The 14,110-nt window shown below is 42.4% G+C and overlaps 1 protein-coding gene across 1 annotated transcript in view; it reads right to left on the bottom strand.

The window, feature by feature from the left end:
• The window catches only part of HERC2 (HECT and RLD domain containing E3 ubiquitin protein ligase 2), a gene marked incomplete in the record, with an annotated part of 3,551,743 nt that overhangs the window by 1,145,885 nt on the left and 2,391,748 nt on the right, over positions 1–14,110 (bottom strand). Inside the window, 1 exon segment of the mRNA XM_044072055.1 lies at positions 3,653–3,744. Within this exon segment, the coding sequence (XP_043927990.1) occupies positions 3,653–3,744 (92 nt within the window).

Below are 14,110 nucleotides of genomic sequence, written 5' to 3' on the forward strand. Positions count from 1 at the left end.
TCCAAAAGAAAGGGAAACCACAAGTCCTTCATCAGTTATGTCAGGAACCCCCACAGCAAAGCCCAGAAAAGCTCTGAATTAGTACTTAATGGTACCACTTACACCGATCCTGTTGACTTAGCCAACCTGCTAGCTGATAAATTCAGAGCAAACTTTACCCCCCTTATCCTCCCCAAAGGTCCTTTCAACATCCCCGATACTTGTCCCACAACTCACATCTCTGAAGATCAAAGTTTTAAAGGCCCTATCCAAGGCAAAGAACACAACTTTCATGGGAAATAATAGTATCCCAGGCTGTATTCTGCACCATCTCCAGCAAGAACTAACTTTGCCACTGAGCACTCTGTTCAACCACAGCCTAAGGCTTCATTCCAGTAGAGTAGAGAACTGCCATTCTAAACCCCTTGCGCAAAGGTGGTGCCACTACTGACCTAGGAAACTATCGCCCCATTAGCTTGACAAGTCTGATTCGTAAACCCATGGAGAGTATTATTATGGATCTCATTAACAAGGACATAGGCCATCTCCAAGCAGCTGACCCCACCCAATTCAGATTCGTCAGGGGCAGATCTTGCCTACTGAATCTGGTTGACTTCTTTGAGACTGTCACCAAGGCCCTGGATGAGGTAAAGTCAGTGCATACAGCTTACCTTGACTTGGCCAAGGCCTTTGACACAATCCCCCACTTGGGCATCATCGAAAAGCTAAAACAACTTGGTGTAAATCCCTATCTCATCAAGTGGGTGGCCAACTGTCTTAACGATAGGACCCACAAGGTCAAAATAGATACCATCACCTCCGACAGCAGACCTGTCACTAGTGGTGTTCCCCAGGGATCTGTCCTGGGACCCCTACTTGTTTGCATATACTTCTCAGAGGTCTAGGCAAAGACAAAGGGCCTGTGGCTGACCAAGTTTGCAGATGACTAAGTTGGGTGGTATCACTGACTCCCCAAATGATGGTAACATACTATAAGAGGGTCTCACAGCTACAAATAACTGGTGCCAAAGTCATGGCCTTAAGTTAAACACAAAAAATGTATCATCATACCATTTGGCAAAGGCACAGCCCTTACTGATTACCACATCAACGGCAACCCCCTAAGCACACAACCTGTGGGGACAGGCCTGGGTACTCAGGCTGACAATCTCACATTTGACCATCATGAGGTGGTAGTGATCAGAGAAGCCTTTTACTTGGTTCATCTCATAAGTAAAGGCATTGCATCCAGAAAAAAAGAGGTTATTACCTGTCTGTACTTCTCCCTCATTAGGCCTATAATTGAGTACAATGCCCTGTTTGGTATGTATCGCTTCAAACACCTGCACCAACTGGAAAGTCCAAAGAAATACCTCACAAAGAAAATCCATTGCCTCCAACATCAGTCCTATGTGGACAAGGTCAAATCACTATCACATCATACAGATTTGCTCAGAGGTGATCTGTGTCTCACCTACAAGGCAAAACCAACCAAAATAATCCCCAAAAATTCTGGACCCCTGGATGCTCCCTCCTTTTCCCTCTCCCCTCAAAACAATCCAATCCCATAACTCCAGTAAAATAGCGAGACTCATTTTAATGCTTTTCCGCAGAACCACTAGCCAACCCTAGTAATAGCTATCTACCATCCCAGACTACAACACAACCCACAATAGATTTTTTCATGGTTTCGACTTAAAATTTGCCACTTCCCACTTATCAGCAGCCTCGCGCAGAGCTTAAACACACTACTCTTCTCTGCTACCTGAATGCTACAGGAAAACTTGCAAAGGCTAACCTGCACACCATCCCCATATATCCCAGTTAACAGAACTTATTTGTTTCTGAAGGATCCTAATCTGGAAAGTCTCTGCCTGTTCCGCCTGCATAAGTGGTGGCTTCAAAGGGGTTGTCCAATTGCTGGACCCATAGCCTTCCCATCTCCAAAAATAATGGAAAAAAATGTATACACATACAACTGTTAACCTACCTACGATCACAATTTATTAGCTTGGACCATGCCCAACTAGAAATGCTCCATATCCTTAACTCTAACTCCTTGCACATTACTCGCTCAATAAGCCTAAATCTAATATGCAACATCAACAAAACGTGCTGAAGAGACAGGTACGTCTCCCACAGGCTGCCCAGTTCTGGAATAGACTTCCCATACATGTCAAACAGAGTACCTTGCTGACCCTCTTCAAGTGCAACCTTGATGAGTGGATGGGAAACCACAAATTTGCCCCAGGGGTTCCACCGGTGTCTGTCACTGACTGGGGTGACATGTGCTGACTGAGGGTTCTTTTTTGGGAATAAATTCTTGGCTAGGCTTGTAAGGGCTCCAGGGCCATTAGCCTAGTAACTTCCTATGATACTATTATAGGCTATAGGAAGATTATAAAAATATATGTAGATTATACGATACAGCAAGATTAATGGAAGGAATTATAAAGCTGCTGAACGCTTTAATTGTAGCACGTGTGGTGTAGTATATATTACAGGTTGTGGTTGTACACCTACAAAATGGTACACTGGGCAGACCAGGAGGATGGTTAAGAAGTGGATAATGGAGCATCTGGGGGATATAGGAAATGCAAGGTTGGATAACTCAGTTGCCCAACAATTACATTCAGCACATGCTGCTTTTGATAACAGTTTTTTTTTTTCAGCATTTTGGTCAAGCCTTATTTTACTCAAGGGGTGGATTATGTGCAAACCTTATTGAAAACAAAGCTTATTGTCAACTTTAAAACTCTTCACCCAAATGCATTAAATCTAGAATTAAACCTTAATTTATGAATTATAGGTTTATATTCCTTGGGGTTGTCTGAATGTGCAATTTTGAGGTGGACACAAGTGTGTTTAGTATTTTGCATGGGAATGCTTTGACACTTTAAAAGGGAATTTTGTTGGTACGTTTTTAATTGAATTACTGGATAATTATGTGTGAGTTATTGCATATAAAAGATTGGTTGTCTAGATGATGTAATTGTTCCCTCGAAGATAAACAGCCGAGGTACTAGGAAACTTCAGTAAAGTTTGGCAGCTACTTTGTCTTGGCTCTGGTGTGTTTTTTCAATGTTTTTTCAACTTTTTTCAACTTGTTTTTCATCTGAGTGGTTTGTTTTAATACCAGAAAGTAAAAAGGAAAAGCCTTCTACCTAGAAGGTAGGACAGAGAGGGGTCAGGGTAAAAGGGACTCTGTAGTTGGCTGCTACTGGTTCAACAGCTATGTTTTACCTTGTCCTAAATCTTGCTATGATGAGTCAAGTTCAGTAAGGATAACCAGTTTCAGGGAAGGCCATAAGGAAAAACTTATCTAATAATATAAAATAATTGCAATCACAGAAGAAAACTAGTAGGTATGACATATGTAACAAAAATATACACAAAGCAACAAAACATCAACGATTATACTAACAGCAATATAAACAAAAGCTCAAGTTGGTGAGGTTTTATATGGAAAGGTCACAAAAACACATGCAATAATGATAAAGCTACATGAATATTCAGTAAGAAGGGAAACAATAACAGCTCTCATTAAAATGACAAATTGTGCAATGCAGTATTATGCAATAACAGCATTTACTCAGTCCTCCTTTTTGATGTATAGTTAATAAACACATACCCTCAACCATGTAGAAATATGTCGTTACTTAAAATTACTCACTTCTGTACAATCACTGAGAAGCGGTACAATAGTATCCGTGGGATTAACATTGATGGTCTTCAACTCAATGAGGTTGTTAAGGGAGCTTCCACCTGAGTTAACAAAAAATGTTAATTATACATACATGGTATTAAACAACCAGAAAATAACATTAAGTGACTTCCAACTACACTGCAATATTTACATTCAAGTTGTTTTATTCCATTTAAAGAAAACAGCTCACAGATAGGCAAGAAAAGCAACTCTGTACTACAACTCTGTGGAGCAATCAAGGCAGTTGTAATGTATCATCCTAAAGTTAACAAACAAAATAGCTAAAAGGAACATGGCCCATTTGCTGATCTCATTAAAACTTGTCCTAGAACACAGAGATAGGATCACTTGCAAAAAGGTTTCAAAAGACCATGTAAGTCTCAGAAAGGAGGCTCTTATTACTGGCAAATTGAATAACGCATTTCAATGTCAGGATACATTAATTACAAAAACACTAAAAAAGCAGTTAAAAATGATTAAAGGTTATTTCTTCTGCTTTCAGTCATGCATAACAAAACTGGATGGTGGTGGGAAAGGAAAGGAAAAATACCCGGGCAAGCAGGGCAGAGGAGTAAGACAGTGAACTGTTAATTAACTGCTTCCTGTGCACAGGGTACAGGGTTTGATTCTTTCCACCTTCATTTGCCTAATGTGCAACTCTGATCAAGTCACTTACCCACACATTTCTTCAGGGTCACCTTGAAAACTAGTTTAAGTTTCATCATATTGTCCCGAAGAAGCATGCTGCTGCTGTTCTTGTTTTTGCAGACGAAAATCCAGATGGGCATAACACATTGACAATGGCAGCCAGAGGGGAATTTCTTTCAGCCGGAGGAAATGTGGATAAGTTCTAAAACACATCCAATCCTTGGAAAAGACAATGTATGATTTTGACATCTAAGGGACTAAAGAAAGCTACAAGATCTGAGGAAATAAATTACAGCCACCAGAGAAAGCATAATCCAAAAGCCAAACTTCAGACTTGCTGAACTAGATGGCATGAAAGGTGGACAAATAAACACATCTAGGCTAACTGGAGTAATTCAATCCAAATGAGTGATAGGTTGACTAGGAAACATGGCTGACAGCTAAATGGCCAAAACTGCCTTCCTTTTGGAGGCTGTAATACTTGTAGTCCACTACTATTTAATATAATTATCTCCACAGCTGCTCCATCACAGAGGGCAGATAAAAATCCACCCAAAAGTTTAGTCATCAGATGTGATTTTTGCACACTATGTACAATGCGCAGGATTTTGATTGGATGCCTACTTTACATCCCAAGCTAGCTTGGCAATCATAAAGTTAAGTCCTGTACAGGTGATACATTATTTGAGGGAAAGGAGAAAAAATCAAACTGCTTATGTAGCCAGTTCTGTGCCACAGTCCTGCCCCACATACTGTCACAGTGGTGACATAGGTACCGTACTGTGGAATAAACAGTAGCCAAATACAAACAAACCTAAGAAGTCAGAAACACCTGCATTACTATCTAACTGAGAAGAGACAGGATCTTGCCCTGGATTCCTTTTGAAATTGAGAGGACCAGATTTGCAATCAGCAGAATGGCAAGACCTAAGAGCACTAAAGGGTAAAGCATATGAAGTCTATGTTTATGATACCTTGGTGCATCTCTTCTTCAGAAACAAAACTTACAAAAAACACAAAACAATTGCCCTTAAATACCCTAATTTTGGCACCAAAAATCAATCAAACAATTAATGATCCTATACATCTCAATAAAAACACACAGGAAAACAAACTATCAAACATCAACAAACAAACCTATATTAAATATAAGAATTGTACATATAAAAATGCATATGTAAAATTTAATGTTTCATTACTTTCAAGGCCCTATATTTTAAAAAACATTTTATATTGATCAACTCATTTAAACCTGGTTTATTATCAGCATCTAAGGTTATTTGCCAATAACTTTCTTTCTGTTCTAAAATTTTTTTGAAATCACCCCTTCTCAAATCTCTATTGCCTTTTTCCAACACAGAGAACACAAATTTTTTATATTTACTACACTCCAAAATATGTTTAAATAGAGCGCTATTACTATTCTTTGTTTTAATATCGTAAAGATGTTCTCTTATATGATTGTTTAAGGCACAAATTCTTTGTTTTAATATCGTAATGATGTTCTCTTATACGATTGTTTAAGGCATGCGTGGTCATTCCCACATAATAAGCCTCACAGCCAATGCATATTCTGATATAAACAACCCCTTCTGTTTTACAATTTGCATACCCTGGCACTTTAAAAATCTGATCTATATGATTTAAGGCTATATATGGACCCTCTATAATGTATCTCCAATATTTACAAGTTCCACATTTATACATGCCCTTCTTATAAGTGTTAATTTTGTTAAAAATTCTTGTAGACTTATCATTTTCTAATAATTTTTGATATTTACTTGATTACTATAAACAAAATTATTATTATTATTAATTGACATGACGGTTGATAGTCAAGTCATTAAGGGCACAGTGCAAAGAAATTGGAAAATTTTAGAAGGTAATAGTGATATAATCAAGGCTGTAGGAATGAAACCTAATTTTGTTTATAGTAATAAAGTAAATAATTAAGCATATTATTCAAAAGAAAGCACTTTTATGGAGAATTTCTAGGTGCAAGGCTTCTGCTTGATACATTAGTGGCTGACACTCAGATGCTTCCACTGATGTGTGAATACTAGTATTTGGCTAAGTAGGTGATATTTGTAAGTGGGGAGTGCCCTAATGGAGAAGTTTAAAAAAAATAGCCTAGAAGGTGGTCTGCTCTTTGTCTGACTGGTGGAATTTGGCTTTCTTAAGAGAAGTAGGTGTCCATGACACAGGAAGTTGGCAATAAATCAACAAACTTTATTACAGATAGTTTGCAGGGTTGTGACTTTGCAAGAGGCTGTTTCTGTATTCATGATGTCTTGTGACTGCACAAAACTAATTACAAAAATCTAAGTTTCATTAAAGAGACAACTCTCTCACTCTTTGTAGAGAACATGTGTTGGCTGGAAGGCTTCCTAGCAGCTTCAATCCGTCTTACATGCCAGCTAGGTGATCAGGCAATTTATGAGAAATAAACCAAGACCACATCCTGTGGCAGAGTCTGTTGTAATCGCAATGGCAGGGAGAGCTCTGATTTGAACCAGGAATGCTTTCTGTGCTGTACTACCAGGGACCCAAAAGGCTGAAACCACACCATTCTGTGTCACCAAAGGGCAACAAGGAGGAGCTCAATCTTTCGTTTCTGAAATTTGTGAAGATGTTCAGAATTATCTGGAATGATGTAAAGACAAATGATCTCCATTGCCAGAAAAAAAAGAGAGGACATTTACTACTAACTCCCTTTGCCTTGCTGTATATGCCAAAGAAAAAGGCTGTGATGCCACTCTCCAAAGTACAAAACAGGTTGATCTTTGGGGTACCTCACTTTAAAAATACCCTAACTAGGCAGGGCTCCTGAACCCTATTCCTCAAGAAGTGCCACAGAGAGACTCTAAGTATATCCACTTTCCCAGGAATGTGATCTGCTAAAAGAACAATGCCACTTGATAATGTCTCACTATCAAAGTGTTTCTCGGCACAGGAGGTAAAAACATGCGCACCTCGACTATTTGGTTATAAAAAACAGATGAGGTTGTTGGACTGAATCAGGAGATATTGTGGTAACAGCTTTCCTCACACAGTCTTCCTGACTAGAAGAAATGCCAGTGCCCACAACTCCAAATGGCTGATGTAAACCTCCCTTCCCTAAGGGGAACTACTTCCTTTTGACAGAGGAGCATCGTTGACTTCATCTCCCAGTAGTGAGACATCCACCTACAGGGTCTCTTAAGGGTTTAACTATGGTAAACAAGTCTCAACTTGTGGTAAGTGGGGAGTCCAGCACTCCAGGCCTTGATGGCAAGGGATGGACACCAAGAGAAAATCAATGATCCTGTAGTAACTTTGTAGGCAACAGCACCTCACAGTACACTGCAATATTCATAGTCTCAAGAGTATTAAAAGCACTAGGAAGACTATGGAACCCATTAAGCTGAGAAGATGCAAAGAGGATTCTAGCCAGCTAATCTCCACTGTGTCCTCAACATGGACAGAAATGACTGAGAAGACATTACATCCAGTTCTGCACCAATGAAGTCAAACATGTGTTATGAGATTAGATGAGACTCTTCTCAGCTTATTGCCAACATCCAGATTCTGCAGTCGTGAGACAGACAACTTCAGGATGCTACCAGCAAGCAGCAAGTACATAAACAGGGTCACTGGGTGCCAGTCATAAAAGCAGCTGAAAAGTAAACTTGCATGAACACACTCGCCATAATAGCAGATGTTCAACTACAAGGATCACAACTGTGGCATCATTCATACTAACTGAAAATTGGCTGCAAGCAAACTTCAGTTCAAAAGCCAAACTTCCAGAATGGAGATGGCGTTCTCCCCATACCAAGGATACCAGTGAAACACACAGTAGAAAAAGGAAAGCAGACCATATCATCTTTTGTTACTGTTCTTTTTGTGATATAACAGTTACCAAAAGTGTGCCTAGAGATGGATAATAAGGAGAAGCCCTTCTCAGGCCACAATGTGAAGCCTTTCCGAAAAAGTGAAAGAATGTACACAGAGACAGACAGGGACCTGTGTCTGCACGTGTGTGTGTGAGAGAGAGAAAGAGAGACCCCCCCCTCCCCCATACACACACACGGTTTTCAGAACATAAAGAGAAGTAAGGAAAGTCCCAAGGAGTTGATTGGAGGAAAACCTAGCAGCAGTGATCCCTATACCCAAGCGTCTAGTGCTAAGTTAAGTGCACTCCCACAATTGCACAATCTTCATCTTAAGGATCCTTGCTGCCGTATCATGCATAATGAATGGGAAAATGCTAAAGCAAAGCACTTGGACACTGAAGTTAAAGAAAACCCCATGCCCTAAAACAGTTCATTGGCATATCCTGCCCTGCTCTACAACATGTCTAATAATGCCATAACTGAAGTTCAAATGCTTTGTTCTGAGAGATTACTAAAACAATCTGTGGCATATGCTGTCATCCAGGGCCCTGTAACACAGACATTTAGAAAGAGTTTGAAAACTAGCCTCCCTTACCTCTGTGGCATAAAGAGCACAAAATTCTTTTGCTTGTCTGAGTTCTTTTTTTTTTTGTCGTTATAACTGCTTTCTGCACACATAACAGGTTTAGAATTCATACATATTCTAATGCCAGTAAATCTTACAACCATCCCGCCTTGCCAGTACCCTCCAGTACACTGCACCTGCTTCCTTCAGGTCGGCCACACCAGTCCATACTATAGTAAGTGTCTGGTTATCCATCTGGTCATCTTTAAAAGAACTGGATGACAACAGATTTTCTTGCCATGCAATTCCTGAAGTGGGTGTGGCTCCACACTGCTCCACTACCCCCCCCAATTTCCACCCACTGCCACTTGCTCTAAACTCCAACTCTATCCAGTCCGTCCCTAAGATTGCTGCAGTATCACATTTAAGAAAGTAAAGTTGTGTACACTAACCATAAATATAGATGTTCGAGTGTATTCACTGTTGCAGTCATCACACTTGGGTTATCTGCCTGCAGGTAGCCCTCAGTCGGCCCGAATACCAGAGACTTAGTATTTCTGCATCAGTTGCTGTCACTCCAGGTCTGACGTCAGGTCGTCAGGGATATAAAAACAGGCAGCCGACACCATTACATCAGTTTTTCTTGCCCCAAATGTCAGGAGCCCCCCAACAGGGAGCTAAGCAATGGTGGAAAAAATCACCACCAGTAAAAACTAAATACCAATACCGCTGCAAGGGGTGAGTAGTATACACAGAGAGGAGAGAGAGAGAAGGGGGCTGGAGGGAGGGAAACCAGGACTGCAACAGTGAATACACTGTTGCAGTCATCACACTTGGGTTGATTCCCAAAGCTGTAGAAAGGGTGGAGGCAGTCAATAAGTGTTTGGGCTGGGTAGAATGCCCTGCAGGACTGCAGTTGCAAAACCCACCCTGGATTTGGAAAATATAGGCAGGTGGTAATGCATGGTAAATGTGTGTACATAACTCCAGGTAGTAGCCTCCAGAATGTCCCTGGTAGGGACGCCCCTGAGGAATGCTGTAGAGGTAGAAGTTGCCCTAGTGGAATGTGTTCTGACCCCCTGAGGGGTTGGTTTCTCATGGTGTTTGTAGCAGATATGGATACAGTGTGCTATCCATTTGGAAACTGTTTTGAAATGGCCTTGCCCTCTGCCCCTGGAGCAAAACTGAGTAATAACTGGCCAGATTTCCTGAAGGGCTTAGTCCTATCCAGGTAGAATCTGAGCTGTCTGTGCACATCCAAGGAGTGGAGGATCCTCTCCCTTTACTTTGAGGATTAGGAAAGAAGGTTGGCAAATGGATAGATTGGTTGAGAGCCACGCTGGACACCACTTTGGGCATAAAGGAAGGATTAGTCCTGAGGGAGACCCTGTCAGCATGAAAAATAATGAAGGGTTCCACTGCTATAAGTGCTTGTAGCTCAGACACTCTTCTCGCTGAAGTGATGGCCAGGAGCAATGCTGTTTTCCAACAGAGGAATTTTAAGTCTGCTGACACTGCAGGCTTAAAAGGGGGTAGTGTGAGCTTTTCCAGTACAAAGTTAAGGTACCAAGCAGGGATGGGTGCTCTCCTTGGTAGCCTTAAGTTGTTTGCCCCTCTCAGGAACCATTTGATGAGAGGGTGAGAGTACAGGGGTGGCTCAGAGTTGTAATGAGCCGAGATGGCAGAGGCATGAATCTTAAAGGAGGAGAAGGAAAGGCCTCTGTGGAGTAGATCTGCTAAGTAATCCAGGATTAGATGTAGGGAGGGTAGAGTTGTGTCCTCTCCTTTAGACTTGAATCCAGGAGCAATACCTTTTCCACTTATCAGCATATGATTTCCTTGTACTGGATCTTCTGGCTTCAAGAATGACGTCCAGCACCTGCTTACTGAGGCTGGTCGCTGGGGGAGAATTCAAGAAATAAGCCAAGCTGCAAGATTAGGGTTTGCAGTCGGGGATGCAAGATCTGTCCCCCCTGCTGAGTAAACAGGGTCGGTCTATGGGGTGGTACCGGTGACAGGCTGCACAGGAGTGGCTACCAGTGCTGGCGTGGCCAGTCCGGGGCAATCATAATTATCCTTAGTCTGTCCTGTCTTATCTTGAGCAATATTCTTGAGATAAGGGGCAGAGGGGGAAATGCATAGATTCAGAGGTTTACCCACTGGAAGGATAGGGCAGCCACTTTCCAGACCCTGCTGTGAGGTATCCTGGTGCAAAATTTTCTGAGCTGGTGATTGCAGGGGGAGGCAAAGAGATCCACCTCTGTGGTCCCCTATTTCTGAATCAGGAGGCTGAAGGTGCTGAGCTGTAAGTGCCACTCATGCGGGTTTAGGAGATTTCTGCTTAAGTCTGCCAGTGAGTTTTGTTTGCCTGGCAGGAATTGAGCTTGCAGATGGACCTGCATGTCCAAGGCTGTGTTCCACAGGGCCATGGCTAGCCTGCAGAGTGGGTAAGAGTGGGATCCCCCCTGCTTGTTGATGTACCACATAACTGTGGTGTTGTCTGTTTTTATTAGCAGGGATCCTGGTGAGAGTATGCATCTGAAAGCTGTTACGAGTGCACTGAACAGCTAGCATCTCTTTCTGGTTGATGTGCAGATGAATTTGACTTGGGCTCCAGTGTCCCTGAATGCACCTGTCTAGGTGTGTCCCCCAGGAATAGTCTGATGTATCTGTGGTTAGGTTCTGGGCAGCGTGGGGTTGAGTAAAGGGCAGTCCCTTGTTGTGGTTGCATGCTGCTGCCCACCAAAGAAACTCTGTCCTTAGACAAGGTATGATAGGAATGACAGTTTCCAGGTCCTGAGAACGTTGGCACCAAAGACTTTTTAAGTACCATTTAAGTTTCCTCATATGCAGTCTGGCATATGGAATTAGTAGGATACATGAGGCCAAGAACCCTAGGGCCTGCAGGATTTTCCTTGCAGATAGCTTGGTTCTGGTGGCCATTTGAGTGAAGTAGTCTGTCAGATAGGCTTGTTTTTCCTGGAGTATGGAAAGCTTGCTCCAAGGAATACAATTTTTTCACTGGGGACTACTTTTGATTTATTTTTGTTGATGGTGTACCACAGGGAGGTTAGAAGGTTTTTTTTACAAATGTCAGGTGCTGCAACAGCATTTCCTGATTGCCTGCCTGAATCAGACAGTCGTCCAAGTATGAGTAAATCTGAATTTTTCTCTGTTTGCAGTAGACAATGGCTGGAGCCAGACATTTTGTGAATACTCTGGGAGCAATGGATAAGCCAAAGGGAACTGCAGAGAATGGATAATGCATAGATCCTGCCCTGAAGCGTACATATTTCCTGCAAGAGTCCCCGATAGAGATGTGCAGATAGGCTTCTTTCAAGTCTAGGGTGGCTAGCCAGGCATCGTTGGCCAGCATAGGAAGCAGCTGCTGCAGGGTGAGCATTTTGAATTTTGGTACCACCAGGAAGGTGTTTAGAATGGAAAGATCTAGGATTGGGCACTAAGTGCCCTCTTTTCTGGGTACCAGGAGAAATGTGGAATAGAACCCTTGACCTATCTGTTCTGCAGGAACAGGTTGAATTGCCGTTATAGAGAGCAGGGATTGAACTTGGTTTTGTGCCTCTGCCCACTGGTTTGGAGGAAGATCTGGGAACCCTTTTGGGGTTGGCAGTGAGTGGAAGTAAAATTTGTACCCCTGGGATACAATGTTGAAGATCTATTGGTCTTTGGTGATGGAAGTCCAGTTTTTTGCATAATGGGCAAGTTTTCCTCCTAGGGGCACAAGCAGTTGGACAGAGGTGGGGAGTGGAGTTAAAAAGTCATTGTGAATTCTTTCCATAAGGGGGTGGCTTAGCACTCCCTGTTTTTGAAGTGGAGGCACTCCATTGCTTAGATCTCTGCATACCCTGAGACTGTAGTCTGGGGGGGCCTGTTTCCCCTGGGTCTAGTTTGAGATGGCCTTGAGGGGGCTGGAAAGGACCAATGTTTCGAGGATCAATGTCTACTAAATCCAGGAGGCTGTACTTGCAAGAAGTCTTTGACTGTCTGCATATACTTAGCTTTTTCTTCCATCTTTTTAAGAACTTTTTCTGCTTTGGTGTCAGATTGTCCTTGTTCAAAGGAGCATCTAGTAATTTGATTTGACATGGTCTGGCAAGGTCTGCATGCCAAGCATGCCTTCTCAGTACAGAACCAGTGACTGCTGCCCTGCAAGATGCTTTTAGGGTGTCAACGCCACATTGCAAAGTATGCTTGCTTACTTGGCTTGCAGAATGCATAAGCTCTTGTAATTCTTTATTTTCTGCAGAGTCTGTAAAGGTAGCTATTTTTTGCTTAATACGTTCCATAATATGTTGTTGGTACTTTAGCATGTGAAACTGGCAATTCAAAGCCCTGATAGCGAGAGTTGCAGAGGTGTATACTTTCTTATCCCATCTGTCTAAAGCTCTGGAATCCCCGTCAGAAGGGGTGGGATTCTTAGCTGTAGTTGCTTTGATACCTTTAGGCCCCTGGAAGATGACCTCTGGGTCAGCAGTAGGATTTATGAAAAGGAAACTGTGAGCGTCAGGAACTCTGTAGTAACCTGCCTGGTTTCCTAGGAGCAGGGGGGTAAGGTATCAGGAGTTAAACTAGATTTCATAAAGAGATCATCCACAATGACAGGACTGGGGGTATTGCTAAAGGCCAATGTTGTGGCAAATCTAGAAATTCTCTGAGTCTCTTTTTGGACTGAGGATAGTCTTGGCATTCCCAGTGGAAATGCTCTCTTAAAGTATGTAAGTTTTCACCAAAAGAAAAATCCTCTGTAGGAGAAGCAGAGGGAATGGATTCCTCTGGATCTGAATCCTCATAAGCAGATAAAGGCATGTCTTCATAATCAGGTACCTCAGAGTCGTCGGACTCTCGGTCTGTTAAAGCTGCTGGGGACAGGTCTCTTTCTCTTAGCAGTGGAAGGCTGACTTCTCCTAATCAGCTTAATAAGGTCTTTTGCCATTTTAAGCCTTTGATGTTGTGGCAAGGAAGCAGGTGCATGAGTTTGGGTCGTTGTATTTTTTAGGCATAGCGCGTACTCTTGGCCTTACAAACTCAGTAGTTTTAGACAGAACAGAAGATGCGAAAGAAGTCGTTGAATATCGGTAGTGCAAAGAACTTCTTCAGAAGCTGGTGCCTGCTCAGCGGCTCGGGACCCATCCAAGGTAGAGACATCCGCAGGTTCTGTAGTCAGAGAGTCTCACGGCATACTGGACTCTGAACGGGTCTTGGTAGAGGCCTGCGAATCCAATGAAGCGAGCATCAGGCACTGCGAAAGTGCCTCACTGAGTACCGGTGAACTGGCAACTAGCTTAATGGAAGAGTCGGCAGTTTTACACCTGTGTG

This window comes from Protopterus annectens, chromosome 5.part0, assembly GCF_019279795.1.
Source record: "Protopterus annectens isolate FY-2018-M chromosome 5.part0, PAN1.0, whole genome shotgun sequence".
Lineage (NCBI taxonomy): Eukaryota > Metazoa > Chordata > Ceratodontiformes > Protopteridae > Protopterus > Protopterus annectens.